The sequence below is a fragment of the Prionailurus viverrinus genome, chromosome E1 (assembly GCF_022837055.1).
Source record: "Prionailurus viverrinus isolate Anna chromosome E1, UM_Priviv_1.0, whole genome shotgun sequence".
In the NCBI taxonomy this organism is placed as follows: domain Eukaryota; kingdom Metazoa; phylum Chordata; class Mammalia; order Carnivora; family Felidae; genus Prionailurus; species Prionailurus viverrinus.
Window position 1 is genome coordinate 46,878,649 of NC_062574.1, and position 18,150 is coordinate 46,896,798.

The following is an 18,150-nucleotide window of genomic DNA, read 5'->3' on the forward strand; positions in this document are numbered from 1 at the left end:
GACCCTCAGTGGTGTCCCAAGCACACCGCTGTCCTCCTCCAGCTGGCATCAGTGATCCCCTGTATCCCTGCCTTCCTCCCTGCACCTGTTCACAGCCAAGCCCAGCTCTTGACTCAAGCCTTTGTAGCTGCACCCTGCTCTCCTTCCCCTCCCCTCTAAGGCTGTCTGTCCTCCAGACCCTGTTCCCATCACCCCCTCCAGCCTCGGCTACCCACCCCCAGTAATTTTTCTCCTTGCAATTGATAGTTCTTCGAGGCCTACCCCTGCTAGACATCATGGAACAAAGCAGACTTTATCTAGAGCTCGCCAAGGTCAAGCTCAAAGCTATTTACACTCTTATCTATGCCCTTATTTCCCCTGGAGTGCCCTCCCCACCAAACACATACACCTTAATTTCACTGATGTTCTCGAGGGTCTTGGTTGCTGCTGAGCCAGTGTCTTGCACAGGCTTCTCCGGCAGAGAAATTAGGAAAGTCTGCCAAAAGTAACCTCTCCCAGGGCACCTGGGTGGCTCAGTCCATTAAGCGTCCGACTTTGGCTCAGGTCATGATCTTACAGTTCATGGGTTCGAGCCCCGCATCAGGCTCTGTGCTGACAGCTGAGCCCAGAGCCTGCTTCAGATTCCGTCTCTCTCTCTCTCTCTCTCTGCCCCTCCCCTGCTCATGCTCTGACTCTGTCTCTCAAAAATAAAGAAAAAAAAATTTTTTTTTAATTTTTTAAAAAAGTAACCTCTCCCTGTGGCCCCTGGGGAGAGGGCTCCTTGGGGGACACAGCCTCAAAGAACACAGGAAGAAGCAGTGGGCAGTTGAGCATGGGGTCTCCTGGCGCCCGGGAGGCCCTGAGGGCCTGACCCTTCGCTCTCCTCACCTACTGCCCTGCCCAGGGCCTCTCCTAACCCCATTCCCCATCACCTTCCCTTAGCCCTATCAAGGCTCAGACACAGCAGGGGAGGAATCCAGCTGTTTAGCGCCCTCCCCCACCCCCACCCCAAGATGAAGTTGGCTGAGATCCAGACTGACCAGAATGCCCACCACTGTTATTCCTTTCCCCCAGATATCCCTCCAAACCCAGAAAAGCAAGCGGGTTTCTCCAGAAATCCCAGCCTGAGCTCTCCACCTCACTGCCCCCAGTGCCTCCCCACTCCACCACCAGCAGCCAAGCCACCACCCTGGGGAAGGGCCCATGCCCTCCTGGACTGAGGGAAGGCCAGCAGAAGCAAGAGAGCTAGGATCGGGCTGGGGGGTGGGGAGGCAGGGCGCAGGGGGCGCCCCCCCACCCTTTTACTGCAATCCCACCAGCTCTGTGATGGGAGGGGTCTGCACCATGAACTCCTCATAGCGACTGAGGAACAGCCAGAAGCGAGCCATGTAGGAGTCCTCGTTGTAAGGCAGCCGCTTCTCCTGGAGGAACCGGGACACCACGGGCTTCACCTGACAAGATGGGCAGGAGGAGGGGCGGCTGAGTCAGGACTGTGGGCAGGTCCCTCCCCACGGGGGGCCATGAGGCTTTGGAGGAGATGAGGGGCAGGGACCATTCCTGCCTCTCCCCTCCCAGCAGGCAAGGGAAAAGGGTGAGGGGTTTCTCCCCACTTCCTTCCCCAGGGCTCCCAACTCCATGACAGTCCTCCTTGGCATGGGGGATAAAAGCTAGAGCTCCCTGGGGTGCCTGGGTGGCTCAGTCAGTTAAGTATCTGACTCTTGATCTTGGCTCAAGTCATGATCTCACGGTTCGTGGATTCAAGACCCACGTCAGGCTCTGCACTGACAGCACCGAGCCTGCGTGGGATTCTCTTTCTTCCTCTCTCTCTGCCCCTCCCTCCCTCACACATACACATTCTCTCTCTCAAAAATAAGCATTAAAAAAAAAAAAAAGCAAAAGCTAGAGCTCCCTTTTACCAAGCACGTACTGTGTGCCTAGCATTTCAGATCCATTTCATTTCAACCTTAAAGCCTGCTGCTAGCAAGCCCTGCTTACCCTCATTTTCCAGAGGGGGAAGCTGAGGCTCCGAGACATTCAGTTAACTTGTCCAGAGTCACAGTGCTGGTAAGGAACCCACATGTCTCTGGTCAGAAATGCACTCTGCTGCTCGTACACGGGGCGGTCCTTCCAGGGAACCTCTGCCCAGGCCAGCCTGATCCTCGCCTACCTTCAGGCACATGTTGTCAGAGAGCCGGGGGAAGAGGTGGTGCTCCACGTGACAGCTGACAATGGAGTGGCCGAACGCCCATTCCAGTACAGGCAGTCGGGGCAGGTTCAGCACACCCAGGCTCATCATGTGAATCCTCTGAGGCTTCTTGTCCCGAGAGAACATGGGCAGCCCAATGTGCTGTGACAGACACGTGGGTCATAGCTTCAGGCTGGGCTGGGCAGCCCCGCGCCTTCCCGCCCTGCCCCGGACATCCTCACCCACCACGTGGGGACCCAGAGGGTCCTTCTGCCTCCCTCACCCCCACTGTGGCGAGACTCTCCTGTCTGTGCTCTGAGCTCAGTCTCACCCATCTCTGGGTCTCTCTCTCCACCTGTACAACAAGGGGCGTGGCCTGGGTACCCCCTTGAACCCCGTGGTACTGACATGCCCACGACTTCCCACTGCGCGCTCTCACGCCACTCTGCCTTTATCTCATCCTGGAGAGACCCTTCTCTGCTCTCTTTCCCCCCATCAAAATCCTGCTCAGGCTTCAAGATCAAGTTTGTGCACCCTCTTGTTGTTTCATTCAACAAGTATGGAAAAATGCCTCCTCTGCCAGGTCAGTCCTGGGTCTTAAGGATTTGCAAGTGAATGGGTGCTTCCGCTCCAGTAGGACAGGGAGGCAGGACCCACAGCTGTGTCCTAGGAGATGAAGTCATCACTGGCAGCACGGCAGGTGCTGGAATGGGGAAGGATACTCTGACTTCCAGGCACCTAGTCTTTGTGTCCAGGGAGCAGGGGCGCTTGCCTATGGAAATGGCCCTAGAACTGAGTGCTGAGCCCCAGGCCTCCCCTGAACACCTCCCATCTCCACCCCCTCCATCTGTGAAGGCCCTCCTCACTTGGGGTCATCACAGTAAGTGCCCTGAGGGCAGGAGATGGGGTCCTAATCACCTGTGCCCCCACAGGGCCTAATCAAGTGCCCTATGCATAGAACTTTCTCAAATCTTGGGACACCTGGGTGGCTCAGTCAGTTGAGCCCCCTCCGACTTCGGCTCAGGTCATGATCTCATGGTTTGTGAGTTCGAGCCCCACGTCGGGCTCCGTGCTGACAGCTCAGAGCCTGGAGCCTGCTTCGGATTCGCGTCTCCCTCCCTCTCTGCCCCTCCCCCACTCGTGCTCACTCTCTCTCTCTGTGTCTCTCAAAAATGAATAAACATTAAAAAATTTTTTTTTTAAGTTTCTCAAATCTTCCATCCACGGTCCACATGTGAATGGCAGCTGGTGTTGCAGAGAAGCAAACTCTTTACCTGAAATCCAACTTCTCTGTGATGACCCACGGAGAGAGGTTGGGGTGGGAGGTGGGGGGAGTGCATCTCTCTCCCCAGAACACTGAGTCTAGCCTGTGCTCAGGGTCGGGGAGGCCTCACCTGGAAGATGTTGATGTGGAGGTAAGGGTGGGCCAGCAGGGACCTGGTGGTGAACATGCACAGCAGGGCCGAGCCGGGGCTCCCGAAGCCAGACACATTCAGAAGCAGCCAGTAGTGAGCATAGAGGCCCAGGGAAATCAGGCCCAGCGTCCGCACAGCCGACCTGAGCTCCACCTTTCTCAGCCGCTCTGCCAGAGGGAGCAAGAAAGAGAGTGTGGGGGTGGGGGGGAGGAAAAGCCTTCCCCCCGCCCCCGCCCCCGGCCCAATGGTGCTAACTAGGGCGTTAACTAGGGCGACCGTTCATCCACACAGCCCTGAAAAGTAGGTTCACCCATTTTATGGATAAGGAAACAGCATTAAGCAACTTGGCCAAGCCCACTCTGCTGGTAGGTGGTGAGAGCCATCCACGGCTGGGACCCGGGTCCGGCTGCCCTCCAGCCCCTCTTTCCACCACACGATACTGCTCTCCCGATATTACAGTCCACAACCCGCAATAGAGCGCAAGGCCTTTGCAAAGTATTTTTACATCTATGACCTCATGATGCTTTCCCACCGCCCTTGAGGACCAAGTAAGAACCTGAGGCTCAGACCGGTTAAGTTACCTGCCTGTGGTCATCAGCACAGCCAGACTTGGCCCGGGGGCCGAGGCTCCTTCCACCCTGCCTGGCTGTCTCAGAAAGTTTCCGGTCTTAACTTGGGGCTCCCAGCTTCCTCTACAAGCAGCCTCCAGGAAGCCAGGACGGGGAGTAAGGGAAGTGGGGCCCTGGCATACTCACCAACAGCCACCAATGGGGTGAGGACGGGGATCAAGAGAGGAGCAAGGAACATGTACACGTAGCGGTTGAGGCAAGGCAGCCTCCACGTGCTCGAGTCCCCAAGGCCCAACACATTGGTGTAACCATGGTGCATCTTGACGTGTCCATACTTGCCGTATTCTGCAGAGAAGGACGAGCATACCTAGAGGAGGGAGCCAGGGAGGGCACCGGGGGCCGTGTCAGGCACAGTCAGGCAAAGTAGGACCTCAAGGACACCCACCGTCCCCGGATGCTGCATTTCCGGGACCTTCCTGCCTCACACCCTGGGGCTAATCAGACCATCTACTCTCAGGTTCCGCGACCACAGGGTAGCAACAAGTCAAAAGAACTGCGTCCACTAGGGGTGGCGATGCTAACCCCTAACCCCTAGGGGTGCGTCCACTAGTGGGTGGCCCACTAGGGGTTTGGAGGTGAGACGCCAACCCCCACGATTGCCACTCTGTCACTGGCCACCCGAGCAAGCCTGCAAGCCTGACAGGGCTCTCAGGGGACTGGGCACACTGCAGGAAAGGCTCCGGGCACCCAGCTGCAATTATTTTATTCATGTTTATCTCGGAAATATCTGTATTTCCATAACGCTGCTTTGCATTCGGAGCCCAGAGCGGCAAGGGGAGGGGCGCGAGAGTGGCCTGGCCATGAGGGTGGCGCCCAGGGTGAGGAGCCCGGGTGGGGGGCTGAGTGTGAACCTCTCCCCAGGGGTGACTCCTCTGGCACGCACCCTCACCCTCGTGCGATTCTTCGTAGCTGCCCAGGAGAAGCAGAGGCTCAGGGACCCCACAAGAAGGGCAATCATTCTGAATGCAAAAGAGGCAATAAGGAGTTTCTTATGCAGATATATGCAAATGAAAACGCAGACAACAGCTTCCTCCAGCATTTCATCCAGACCAGAAGATCTTGTTAATTTTATCCAAGATCGCTGCCTGCCTGTTTCCGGAAGGACTTGAAGACTCTTCCAGCGCCAGTCACCACTGTGAGCCTCGAAAAGACAGCTGAACACCCTTCCCTGAGTGCCCAGCGTGCTGCACTTTACAAATGTGATTTGCTCATCTCCCAAGCCTAGTGAGTCAGCGGCGTTATTATTCACAATTGACAGAAGCAGAAACTGAGGCAGAGAGAGGCCACGTGACCACCCCAGGTGACTAACTCCAGGCCACTTGGCTAGGAAGGTGGCAGAGGTAGGATCTGAACCCAGAATCCACCCAAGATAAGCCGTAAGGCCCTGGAGATGAGCCGCTAACTCCAAGAGAGCAGGAACCCAGGCTCTGGGCCCCAGGCAGCAGAGGCAAAGCCAGGAGAAGACATATAAGGAACAACACTGTCTTCACACTCTGTTTGCAGCAACCTGCTCCCTCGGAATGAAACGGCACTGAAATACAGCTGGAAGGTCTAGCTAAAGGATGCTGGGGTGGGGCGGGGGCGGGGGGGGGGGAGAGGGACAGTTAGGGAGGTCACAACTGCGGTTTTACAACAGACACGTCAACCCCGTATTGCAGGGGCCCCTCTGGAGACAGAGGATGGGGTCCAGCACAGCCCTGCTAGGAGTCCATGACAGCAGCAGGAGGAGGTAATCTGCCTAGGAATGAGTTCTGCTGTCTGTTTCTATAAGCTCGCAGAGGGACGAGGTTGGGCCAGGCTGCAGGGGGCGGGCAGGTCACGTGTCAGCTGAAGTGACATCTCTTGCAGGCCTGCTGGTCTCCAGAGCACGCACCCATCGGGGCCACGTGGTTGGTTTGGGTTCCAGGCAGAAGCTTTCAGCAGCGGGCACACAGGGCTGTGGCTGGGGTCTGCCGGGACATCCTCAGGGGCCAGCCTGCCTCTGTCCAGGGCTTCCAGGTGTGTGTTTTGATCCTCAAGGCTCTCTCCCATGTAACTGGAACCAGCAACTGGTTTTGTTTTTGTTGTATTTTACAGAGAGCGGGTGAGAGGGGCAGAGGGGAAGAGAGAGAGAGACAGAGAGAGAATCCCAAGCTGGCTCCATGCTCAGAGCAGGGCCGGATGCAGGGCTCAATCCCACGACCCTGGGATCATGACCTGAGCAGAAATCAAGAGTTGGACGCTCAACCGACTGAGCCAGCCAGGTGCCCCAAGAAGCAACTGTTTTTAATTGCTGCTTCTGTGCACCTCTCCTTCAAGGGCCAACCACACCTGTACTGCGCGGGGACGAAGTTGCCTTTCCTTTCCAGCACGGGCTCCACATCTCCACGCACACTGGCGGCTCACTGCACTCTGACTAGTGATGTCACAAACGACCTGGCGCCTGAGTAGGGCTGAACATGGTAAGAGCTGGGCCCTCAGGGACCCCGACGGGTCCTCAGTCAGCTTCTCAGCCACGTGGCCAGACCCCAGGAAGCTGAGAGCTGAGCTGCATGTGACTCAGTGCACACTTCCAGAGTCTGTACATGGTTGGCCTTTTTATATGAATAAGAACAGATTTGGGGCTATTTCTATAACACTGGAATTCTCACTCCCTTCTGGATGTTCCTTCCGTAGAGGAAAGGAGGGGGTGGCTTTGGGCTGGAAGAGAAGACTGCACACCCTGCCGCGCGTCTCCTGCGCATGTACGCCCGTCAGCCAGAAGGCAGGGGAGATGGCCAAATGCTGCGGAGGCAGCTGGGAAATGCACTGTCCGCTGTGAAGGATTGGGCAGAGGTCTCACCCAAGAGGATTCCACATGCAGACCCAGGGAGAATTCCAGAAGCCTCAAGGCTTGATGATGTCTCTCCTCCTCCTCCTCGTCCTTCTCCTCCTCCATTCCCCTCTTCTTCTTCTTCTTCTTCTTCTTCTTCTTCTTCTTCTTTTTAGTAATCTCTACGTCCGAAGTGGGGCTCAAATTCATGATCCCAAGATCAAGAGTCACATGCTCCACTGCCTGAACCAGCGGGGTCCCCAACGCTGGTGTTAACCTCTTAATGTCAACATGTAGTCCCTCCAGAAGACTTAAGGGCTCCAATCTCCTAGCAGCACTCAGGCTCTACAAGTGGCCACAGTGTGCATGGGCAGGTACCAGTGAAAGTCCTCTTGCCACCTGCCCTCTGCTAAGTATCAGGGACCCCAAGTCTCCCATCATTCACTTCTTCCTTCACTCAGCTGTTTGCTCTCTCAGGCATCCTCCGCCCTCCGCCGGTGGCCAAAGGTAATTAACAGCTAAGCTGGTAGTTTGAAAACAATTATTTTTTGAATAGGAACTATGCTTACATAATTCTGAATTCAAAAAGTGGGCAGTGACAGGTTGTCTTTCCTTTTTTTCTTTAAAAAAATGTTTAATATTTATTTTCGGGAGAGAGTGCGAGCGTGCGCTCAAGCATGAGTGGGGGAGGGGCAGAGAGAGGGAGAGACACAGAATCCGAAGCAGGCTCCAGCCTCCGAGCTGTCAGCACAGAGCCTGATGCGGGGTTTGAACCCACGAACCATGAGATCATGTCCTGAGCCGAAGTCAAGCACTTAACTGACTGAGCCACCCAGGCGCCCCTCTTTTTTTTTTTAACATTTATTTATTTTTGAGAGACACCATGTGAGCAGGGGCAGGGCAGAGAGAGAGGGAGACACAGAATCTGAAGCAGGCTCCAGGCTCCAAGCTGTCAGCACAGAGCCTGATGCAGGGCTCAAGCCCACAAACCACGAGATCATGACTTGAGCCGAATACACTATTTGGGATATACTTCTACAAAAACTGGTTTTTTTACCTGAAACTCAAATTTCTCTGGGAGTCCTGTTTTGTTTTTGTTTTTGTTTTTGTTTTTGTTTTTGTTTTTTTGCTACATCTGAAAACCCTACTCGGTGAGGATACAAGTTTCTGAGTCTGAGTCCTCAGGTACCGGGCAGGACCCAGGTGAACATGGCCACCTCTTAGCACTTCTGGATAAGAGAGGGGGCAGCAGTGAGGGCCAAAGCAAGAGGAGACCCTGGGAACCTCGTCTTGATGGGAGCTGGCTGGATGTGGTCAGCCCTGAGCCATCGAGCAGCCATGACGGGATTCTCTCCCCTTTAAGGCCTTGTCCCCAGAAACTCCCCAGCTCCTCTGCTGGGCACACAGTCCTCCTTACTCCTTCTCTCCAGAGTCCAGATTTCTGTGGGTCCCTCATGTACCATGCTGTCGCCCGTATCCCTGCCTTTACATGTACATCTGCTCCGCCTGGGGCTGGGGCTGGCAGCACTGTCCTGGCAGTTCTTCGTCTGGACACGTTCCCCAGGAGTTCTCGGCCCTGGCACCACCGACATTTGGGACAGGGTCATTGTTGTGAGGCCTATCCTATGCACTGAAGGCTGTTTACGGCATCCAACCTCGACCCACCAGATGCCAGTAACACACGTGCGAGTGCACACGCACGCACACACACACAAGCACACACACACACACACACACACACACACACACACCAGTCACAACAGCCAAAGATGTCTGCAGACATTGCCTAGTACCCCTGCTGTGCTCTCTCTGTGCTCACGGCCTGCACATCACCTGCTTGATGTCCCTGTCACATTCTGCCTGCCCTGGTCCTGGCTGAGCAGCCTTGGCCAAGTGACTGAACCCCCCAGATCAGTGTTTCCTCATGTACGAAGTGAGGGTAATAACAGCATCCCCCTCATAGGGAGGCATGATTACTAAAGAAGATAATTCGGGGCACCTGGGTGGCTCAGTTGGTTGAGCATCTGACTTCAGCCTGGGTCACAATCTCACAGTTCGTGAGTTCGAGCCCCACATCAGGCTCCATGCTGACAGCTCAGAGCCTGGAGCCTGCTTCAGCTTCTGTGTCTCCCTCTCTGTCTCCACCCCTTCCCCACTTGTGGTGTCTCTCTCTCTCTCTCTCTCTTTTTCTCAAAAATAAATTTTAAAAACGTAAGAAAATAAATTTTTTTTAAAAAGAAGATAATTCATGTAAAGTACACTGTAAGCACCCAGGAAGAATCGGCCAATATAATCAGGATTTTTATTGCTTCCCCACTTGACTCTGAGCCCTTGGAGAACTAGAGCGGGTCTCGCTTGCCATTGTGTCTCCAGCACGCAGAGGAGGGCTTGGACAAGCTCAGTGACGTGGAGGGCACTGCTCAGCCATCACTGCTCAGCCTGGACCAGCACTGTCTCAGCCCCCCCAAGCTCCTCCCTCAACCTGTGAATCCTGTTCGGGCTGGGCAGCCACTGCTGGACTCACAGCAAGCCTGCCCTGTTCTCTCCGAGCCTCTCCCTCAAGGCTGCAACCCTTGGACTCAGGCTGCCATCCACAGATGACTGCCTGGACCACCTAGCCCTGCTCCGGGGTCCTCTGCCACTGAGAGGCCATATGCACGCCCACCACGGTCGCCACCACCAAGAGCCAAGCTGTACAGACCCACAGAAATAGGAGTTCCCAGAGTCCTCGGGCTTATCCTTGAGGAAATCACACCAAAGCTGGGGGTGGGGTGGGGAGGGAGGCTGCCGGAAGGTCCATTTTGCAGATCTACACATGATAAAATAAATGGCAGGTACACACACACACACACACACACACACAGTACCTATGTCAATTTCCTGTACACACACACACACACACACACACACACACACACAGCGCTTATGTCAATTTCCTGTACACACACACACACACACACACACACACACACAAACACACGCACACACAGTGCCTATGTCAATTTCCTGTACACACACACACACACACACACACACACACAGTGCCTATGTCAATTTCCTAGTTTGGCTATTGAAAGACACATATAAATGTAACTATTGGGGGAAGCTGACTAAAGTGGACACTGGACCTCTCTGTCCTATATTTGCAACGGGCCTGTGAATCTATAATTATTTCAAAGCAAAAGGTTTTTTTTTACAAAAGTATATTTTGTACTACAGATCTGGTTTTGCCCTCTAAATTTTTTAAAAATTTAAAAATCACAGTTGGGCATACTCAGACTAACACGCCTCAGGGTTTGAGTACAGATAGAGGAAAGGGCAGAGACACAGACCAGGAGATAATGGCCACACCACAGAACTTGAGAGTATTCAAGAATCATGACCAGGCTGGGGCTTCTGAGCTCTGTTTCCACCACTACATTGGACTCAAAGGAAGGGGATGGCATCCCCCTGTGTGACACCCCTCCCCCAGGGCAGAGCCAGCGCCCCCATGTTCTCCTTGGACCAGCTGTGGCCCCACTCCCGAAGCACAAAGCCAACTTTAGAAGGAGAGCTTGAAGTTGGGACACACTAAAGAGCTTAGTAACTGGTACAGCCTGTTCCCTCCCACTCGAGGAGCATCTTGATTGTGAGTGCAATACAGGGAAGTCCTTAAGGCCTCTGATTTCAGGAGTTAATCCTTCCCAAGCTCCGGGATTTAAGCCAATAATGGCCCTGCCCACTCCACCCTGTCCCTCCCTTCCCGAGGTCTGGTCCAGGCACATAACCTCAGACAGGGAAAGGTAGGTGCTCCTGCAGGGAAGCCATCAGTGCTCCGAGGAGTGGGTCAAAGGCTCACAAGCAGGAGGAATGGAACTTTCTCATGTAGACCAGAATGTGTCTTCAGAGGGAAGTTCACTCTAGTGTGGGCAGGTGTGTGTGACTGGGGATGCTTCAAAGAAACAATAACTGGAGTGTCACTGCCCTGTCCCTCCTGCCTGCCACCCTCCCCCGCCCCGCTCCAGATCCAAGAGGCCAGAGAGGGCCAGGTCTTTGTCCCACCCTGAGCTCGAGTCAGCAGACCTTGGGACAAAACTGGAAAAAGCCAGGTGCCCAGGGACACCAATGATACTTGCTAACGCCTAGGGCTACAGACTAGAGGACTGGATCATTCTATAGTGATGGTGGCTCCTGAGGGTCAAGGTCTGGGCAGAGCACAGGCAGCCAACAAGAGAAGGATCAAAGAGAGAAGACAACAGGATGTGGCAAAAGTGGAGTGTCGGGAGTCCAGGAGGGTCCTGGGCAGCGCGAACTTATCCTTTGTGCAACACAGAGAATAGGTGCCGCAGCAAACAGCACCCTTCACACACCCACACACACACACACACACACACACACACACACTCACTCACACACTCACACACACACACTCAGGTCTGTCCAGCTTTGCACAATGCATCAACCTTTCTGTTAAAAACAAACAGCACTGGGGCGCCTGGGTGGCTCAGTCGGTTAAGCGGCCGACTTCGGCTCAGGTCATGATCTCGCGGTCCGTGAGTTCGAGCCCCGCGTCGGGCTCTGTGCTGACAGCTCAGAGCCTGGAGCCTGTTTCAGATTCTGTGTCTCCCTCTCCCTGACCCTCCCCCGTTCATGCTTTGTCTCTCTCTGTCTCAAAAATAAATCAACGTTAAAAAAAATTAAAAAAAAAAAAAACACAACAAACAGCACTAACAAACAACAACCAAAACTGCTAACTCTCTCCTTGCAGTTTACAGCATGTTCCCTCCAGAGAGAAAGCAAAGCCAACACTTGGTGAGCGTCCAAGAGTCGGCCCAGGCCCTAAATCAAGATCTATGTGGTCTCACTTAATCCTCAGCATGACTTCGTGGGGCCAGTAATGCTCTCATCCTGTTTATTAGGTGAGGAAGCCAACACTGAATTAAAGACCTTGCCCAAGGTCAGGCAGCCAGCGAGGCTGGGCATGCGGCTTCAAAGGCTGTGCCCAGACACTGTCCCCTGCCTGGCCACCAAGACCAGCACCCTCCCCGAGGACTGCACTTGCCCCACTAAAGCCAGCAGTACGGGGAGACTGAGCCGTGCCCTGCCCCACACTGGAAACCAGATCCTCCCCAGAGAGTAGCCAGAACCACACTGTGCAGGGCAGAAAGCAGGGCCATTCCCACACAGGTGAGCTAGTACCTGAGTACTGAGCTGACACGCCCCGCAGCAGTCACAACACTGACATGACAGCCAGGCCTCCCCCACCACAAGGGGGTCACAGGCCTCTAGGCTATGACTGTCCACTAGCTGGCTTTTCCCTAGACTTTGTTGCCCCATCACCTGTAGGGGTAATCATCAACAAACATTAATGAAACACCAAGAACCCAGCCCTGTGCCAAGAGCCGAAGATACAAAGAGACAAAGATGAGGCCACTGCCCTGGGGCTCGTGGGGACAAGACAGCGTGCAGCTGCAAAGCCACGTGGGTCCCCAGGGCAGGTCACATGCTGTGATTCCATGCAAGCTCTTCAGCTGGGGAAACTGGGGAGGCTTCTCAGTGGAGGCGTCCTCAGCTCACTGTCTTTGCCTGGCACCCACGATGGCTACTGTGCTCCCAGAGTCTAGGCCAGGGAGTTCTCAGACTTGGGTGGGTATCAGATTCACCTGGGGACCTTGGTAAATAAAGTGGCCAGGCCTCTCTCCTCTAAGAAACCTGGGCTTCCAGACCATTCAGCTGCACGCTGAAGTTTGACAAGGTCACCTCTGTATAGGTAAGTCCCCTGTCATAACTTGTCCAAACTCCACACCTCCTCATCCCCAGCTGCTCCCAGGCTCCTGGCACTCAGGACAGCTTTGAAAAGTCCACACGGAACTAATCCTACCTGTCGTGTCTCCAGTTTCTCCCCTGCTCGTGATTACAAACTGGGGCGGGCTGGGGGATGCACCTGACCCTGGCTCCAGGCCTCAGAGTCTGGCTAGCACTAGTGCCCAGGGATTTCTGGGAAGGGAAGTATCTTGAAATGGACCCTAATTGGGGCGCCTCGGGTGGCTCAGTGAGTTAAGCGTCTGACTCGTGATTTGGGCTCAGATCATGATCTCACGGTTCATGAGTTCAAGCCCCACGTCAGTGCAGAGCCTGCTTGAGATTCTCTGTCTCCCTCTCTCTCTCTGCTCCTCCACCACTCATGTGTGCACTGTCACATGAGAGAGAGAGAGAGAGCACAAGCGAGGGAGGGGCAGAGAGAGAGGGAGACACAGAATCTGAAGCAGGCTCCAGGTGCTGAGCTGTCAGCACAGACTCCAACGTGGGGCTCAAACTCTTGAACTGTGAGACCATGACCTGAGCCAAAGTCCAAAACTTAACCAACTGAGACACCCAGGTGCCCCAATAAACATTTTTTCTAAATGGACGCCAAGGATCAGGAGCCTGTGGGTTCCTCTTATTCTTAGCACTTTAGAAATGAGTGCAGGAGGGGAGGAGAAGAAAGGGAGAATGGAGAATGCTAGATAAGAAATGTATAACTTCACTGGGGTGCCTGGGTGGCTCAGTCAGTTGAGCAGCTGACTTCGGCTCAGGTCATGATCTCCTGGCCCGTGAGTTCGAGCCCTGCATTGGGCTCTGTGCTGACGGCTCAGAGCCTGGAGCCTGCTTCAGATTCTGTGTCACCCTCTCTCTCTGCCCCTCCTCTGCTCACACTCTGTCTCTCTCTCTCTCTCAAAAATAAATAAACATTAAAAAAAATATTAAAAAAAAGAAATGTATCACTTCATAAAATGTCATTTGTGTGTCTGTAGGTGTGTATAGTTCTATAAACCTTTGTAAAGTTACCTAAAGTTAATAATTGAGTTAGTTGGTCATGGTAACGAGTGGCAGAAAAGGACCGTTTCTGGTGTCAGCTTTCATATTTGTTCCTAAGGGACCTGGAAGCCCTGGTAGGAGAAGGAAGTTCTATCGCCACTTGGTCCGGTGCCACAGAGAGGCAAGCGGGTGCCCCCAGGAGAAACAGGGGTGCCCGGGCTGGCACAGGTACGCACAGGTGCATTCCTCATGCAGCTCTCAGGAGGGGCCCAGCAGTGTAAGCGGCCTCTCAAGGGCTTGGGGACAAGCACACACACATAGACTTGCGAAACTGTAGAGCACGCTGTGCGCTCAGACATGCATACCAAAGGCTGTAGTGGCCCCTCCGCATGGGCACACAGCCGAACACCCCCGCTGGCTGTGGCAGAACACTGAGGTAGCCCCCACAGGAAGTACCAGCAGCCACGCCCACCCCTCCCAGGCTCACCTCCACAAAGAAAAGCTCCCAGATCCTGCTCCAGCGTTTTGACTCGGTGAGGGCACCGTGTGTGGCCAGGTGGCTGCCCTTGACCGTGAGTGTGTAGTGGCACACACCCAGGATGATGATGCCCAGTGCAAGGACGAGGACATTCTCAGAGCGCAGGCTTAAGAACCCTGTATAGAGGAAGGAGAGTGGGGAGAGGGGTAGAGGGAGCAGACAGGGCCTTTCTCCAGCTCCTGGAGATCTGGGTCCAAACACCCGGGTCCCCACCGCTGGAGACCAGGCCAAAGTGAGCCCAGGGCCAGGGGCAGGGTGGGGGTGGGGGGCTGCCACAGGCGGCGGCGGGGCAGGTCCCGGCCAGGAGAGGTCCAGGGGAAACCCCATCCCTGGTGTTCCCCCCCCTAGAACATACTCCCCTCCCCCAGTCCCTCTCCTCCCTCTCAACCTTCCCCTCCACCGCCCTTCATGCCATCAGGCCTTCTCCCTCCTCCAGCGCCCCATTCTCTGGGGACACAGGGCAGGACACTGCAATCAGACTTTCGGGTCCGGGGTGTACCCCTCCTTCCGGGGTCCCGGGCACGGGCCATGTCCCCCACGCCCCAGTCCCCAGCCTCTCCCCCACCCTACCCCGCACCCCCTTCCCCAGCCGCAGCGCCCCCCTCTGTCCCCCCGTCCGGTGCTCCTCACCGGCCGGCACCGAGAGGAGGCTGAGCGCGAGGATGGCGCAGTCCACACCGTGGCGCTCCCACCAAGAGCTCGTCCTCACCACGTCCTGAACCAGCGTCTCCAGCTCACCCAGCAGCGCCTCGCCCCCGCCGTGGCCCCGGGGAGCGCCGGGTGCCGGCTCCATGAGGGGCCGCCAGGGCATCCCAGGAGGACTCGGGACGGTCTGCGGCGCCCTGCGAGGCGCCTAGGGCGGGCGGGGGCGGGCAGGGGCGGAGTCACGCGCTGGCTGGGGACACCCGCCCTCCGAGTCACGGTGCGTGCGGGGCACCCGAGCGCCTCCTGCCGCTTGCGGCGTGGGGGGAACGGGGAGCGACCCGGACCGGCCCCCGGGGGCGCCCTCGGGGCGGGAGGGAACAGAAAAGGCGCAGGAGGAGCGGGCAGGTCCGTGCGGGTAGGGAGGCCACCCTGGATGGAGAATCAGCCCGGGCTAGAGGGAACTCGGGCGGAGAGTGCCGCGGAGACCCCCATGGAGAGGCGCCCACCCCACCCTCCAGACCCTTCTCGGACCCGCCTGACCTCAGATCCCTTCCTCGCGTTCTCCCGTCCCCGCAGCCTCTGGAGTTTGCTGTAGCATTTTTATCTCCTAGCCTGTGTATGTTTCTCAGTAGCACTTTGCAGACGCTCCCACGTGTGACCCGGGCACGTCTGTCTCCACCAACAGACTGGACGCTGGGTGCCGGCGGGGCGTTACCTTGACGCTTTTGCTCAGGCCTTATCTTTAGTAGCTAGAACAGTGCTTGGCACATAAACATTTTTGAATTCGTGGGGCAGAAAGTTCAAGGACTCACTCCATCCAGACAGATGGGGAGTGCGGGTCCCTCTGGTCCCAGCCTTTAGCAATGGTGACCCATGGAGAACTGGCTCTCCAGCCCAGCGATTTTTGGAATGAGAAGCTCCAAAAGGAAGAACCATAGAGAAGGGGATAACCATAGAGAAAACACAGCCAGAGGTCACCCAGAGTGGGGTTCTGCAGTTCCAGTCGCTCAAGGGCGCCCACAGTCATGGCAAATAGCACCCACCCCCCTGCCTTGGGAGCAACACCATCCTGGCCCCTTTCCATCAGTGTAGCCCCAACCCAGAGCTGCTGGAAGGTCTCCTGTCACAAACCGCTGTGCTCTACAGACTCCCTTGTCTGCGTCTGAGGGTCGATTCTCTTTTTTCCTCGGTTTTTGCATTCCCCTTGGTTTCACATTGAAGTCCCTTTCTTTTTTTTTTTTTTTAAATGTTGATTTATTTTTGAGAAAGAGAGACACAGACACAGAACAGGGGAGGGGCAGAGAGAGACACAGAATCCAAAGCAGGCTCCAGGCTCTGAGCTGTCAGCACAGAGCCCCATGCAGGGCTCGAACCCACAAACCACGAGATCATGACCTGAGCGGAAGTTAGACGCTTAACCCACTGAGCCACCCAGTCGCCCCTGAAGTCCTTTTCTAAAGGAGGTCTGGCACAGCGAGGGCTGCATTTGCAGAGGGGATCTTTGGGAAGGAGGAAGAAAAGCACGAGGAGAAGGAGGTGGAGAAAAGAAATGGAGGAGAGCTTTGTGAGGAGGTTAGGGACACTGATGACTGATTCCTCTGTCTACCGTGGCATCTTCAGTCGTGAATTCTTATGAGCCAATCCCTCCAATCCTGTATAAAAGGGTAAGACTTCTTTATCAGGTCAGTATTCTAAGGGGCTTACAATCTAATAGACCAATTCTCACCTCACACACGTGCGTGTCCACGCACACACCCACATCTGGCTCCTTATAGTTTCATCACTGGTTTCCATACCCTTATTAGGTTTTGTGTTTTTCCCACAACCCCACAGGGTGGCATCATCCCCATCTGATCCACAGAGGCACAGAGAGATGAACAGATCTGCCCAACACCCACCCCAAAGTTACTAAATGGCAGAACAAGAACTCAAATCCAAATCTGTCTACTCCAAACCCAATTATCGTTTGTTTCTATCGATCCTTTTTCTTTTAATTTTTTAAAAGTTTATTGACTTTGGGAGCCCCTGGGTGGCTCAGCTGGTTAAGTGTCCGACTTCGGCCTAGGTCATGATCTCACCGTTCCCGAGTTCGAGCCCCCGTGGGGCTCTGTGCTGACAGCTCAGAGCCTGGAGCCTGTTTTGAATTCTGTGTGTCCCTCTCTCTCTCTTTGTCTCTCTCTCTCTCTCTCTCTCTGCCCCTCCCCCATTCACACTGTCTCTCTCTCTCTCTAAAATAAATAAACATTAAAAAAATTTTTTTTGAGTTTACTTATTTTAGAGAGAGAGAGAGAGCGCACGCACACGCACACACACACACACACACACACACACACACACACAGGCATACACATGAGCGGGGGAGGGGCAGAGAGAGACAGAGGAAGACAGAGAATCCCCATGGGTGGGCTGGGCTGGCAGCCTCCCTGGAGAGAGACAGACTCCATTTAGAACAGACTTAAACCCGCGTAAGAAGGAAGAGAAGAAGATATTCTGGGTCTTCAAGACGTGGAGCAGGAGTGGGGCTTGGGAGACTGTGAGGAGAGGCAGGAGAGAAAGGCTGGGGGACCAGGAGCCGGAAGTACAGACAATGGCAGGCTGAGAAGTCTGGGCTCCCATCCTGCAGACTTGGGGAGCCCTAGCAGACTTTAGAGCCTTGTGTGATGTGTTCAGGAAGGGCTGCCCGGCACAATGGAGCAGCCACCGAGTGCAAGAGACTAGTTTGGAGACTGTTTCAGTACCCTAAAACAAGAGGGTACTGAGGGTGTAGGTGGCAGGGGAGGGACGCTGCAGGATGGGAAGAGGGCGAAATCAAAATCAGGAGGCGATGGACACACGACCAGTGAGCATGTGAAAAGATGCTTCACATCTTTAGCCTTTAAGGAAATGCAGATTTCACACCCCCCCCCCCCCAATGAGGTAGCCCTTCCGACCCACCGTACTGGCTAAAATTAAACAGCCAGGCGACACTAAATGTGGGCAACGGGGTGTGGAGAAACTGACCTCTCATTCGTGGCTGACGGGAGCACAAGGTGGTTCCACCCCTTTGGAAAACACTTCGGCAGCTTCGTGTGAGGGTAACTACAGGCTTACCCTGTGACCCCGCCATTCAGCTCCGAGGTATTCAACCAACAGAAATAAAAACACGTGTCCCCATAAAAACCTGTGTCTCGCTGATCGTAGCAGCGTTGTTC

General features: G+C 55.0%; 1 protein-coding gene across 1 annotated transcript; it reads right to left on the reverse strand.

The window, feature by feature from the left end:
- Positions 1–610: 610 nt before the first annotated feature.
- Positions 611–15,183, reverse strand: FADS6 (fatty acid desaturase 6). Its single transcript, XM_047832967.1, has 6 exons — positions 14,945–15,183; positions 14,264–14,430; positions 4,335–4,515; positions 3,559–3,746; positions 2,147–2,326; positions 611–1,430 (listed from the first exon to the last, which is right to left on the reverse strand). Exons 1-6 carry the CDS (start codon positions 15,123–15,125, stop codon positions 1,281–1,283), a joined length of 1,047 nt encoding a protein of 348 aa, XP_047688923.1. The 5' UTR covers positions 15,126–15,183; the 3' UTR covers positions 611–1,280.
- Positions 15,184–18,150: the final 2,967 nt, after the last annotated feature.

Coding starts and splice junctions, on each gene's coding strand:
- FADS6 (XM_047832967.1), bottom strand. CDS start 15,125: ATGCCCTGGCGGCCCCTCATGGAGCCGGCACCCGGCGCTCCCCGGGGC. Junction 4,516..14,263: donor GGGAGCTTTTCTTTGTGGAG/GTGAGCCTGGGA, acceptor TCCCTCCTCTAG/GTATGCTCGTCCTTCTCTGC. Junction 2,327..3,558: donor TCCACATCAACATCTTCCAG/GTGAGGCCTCCC, acceptor TGTCTGTCACAG/CACATTGGGCTGCCCATGTT.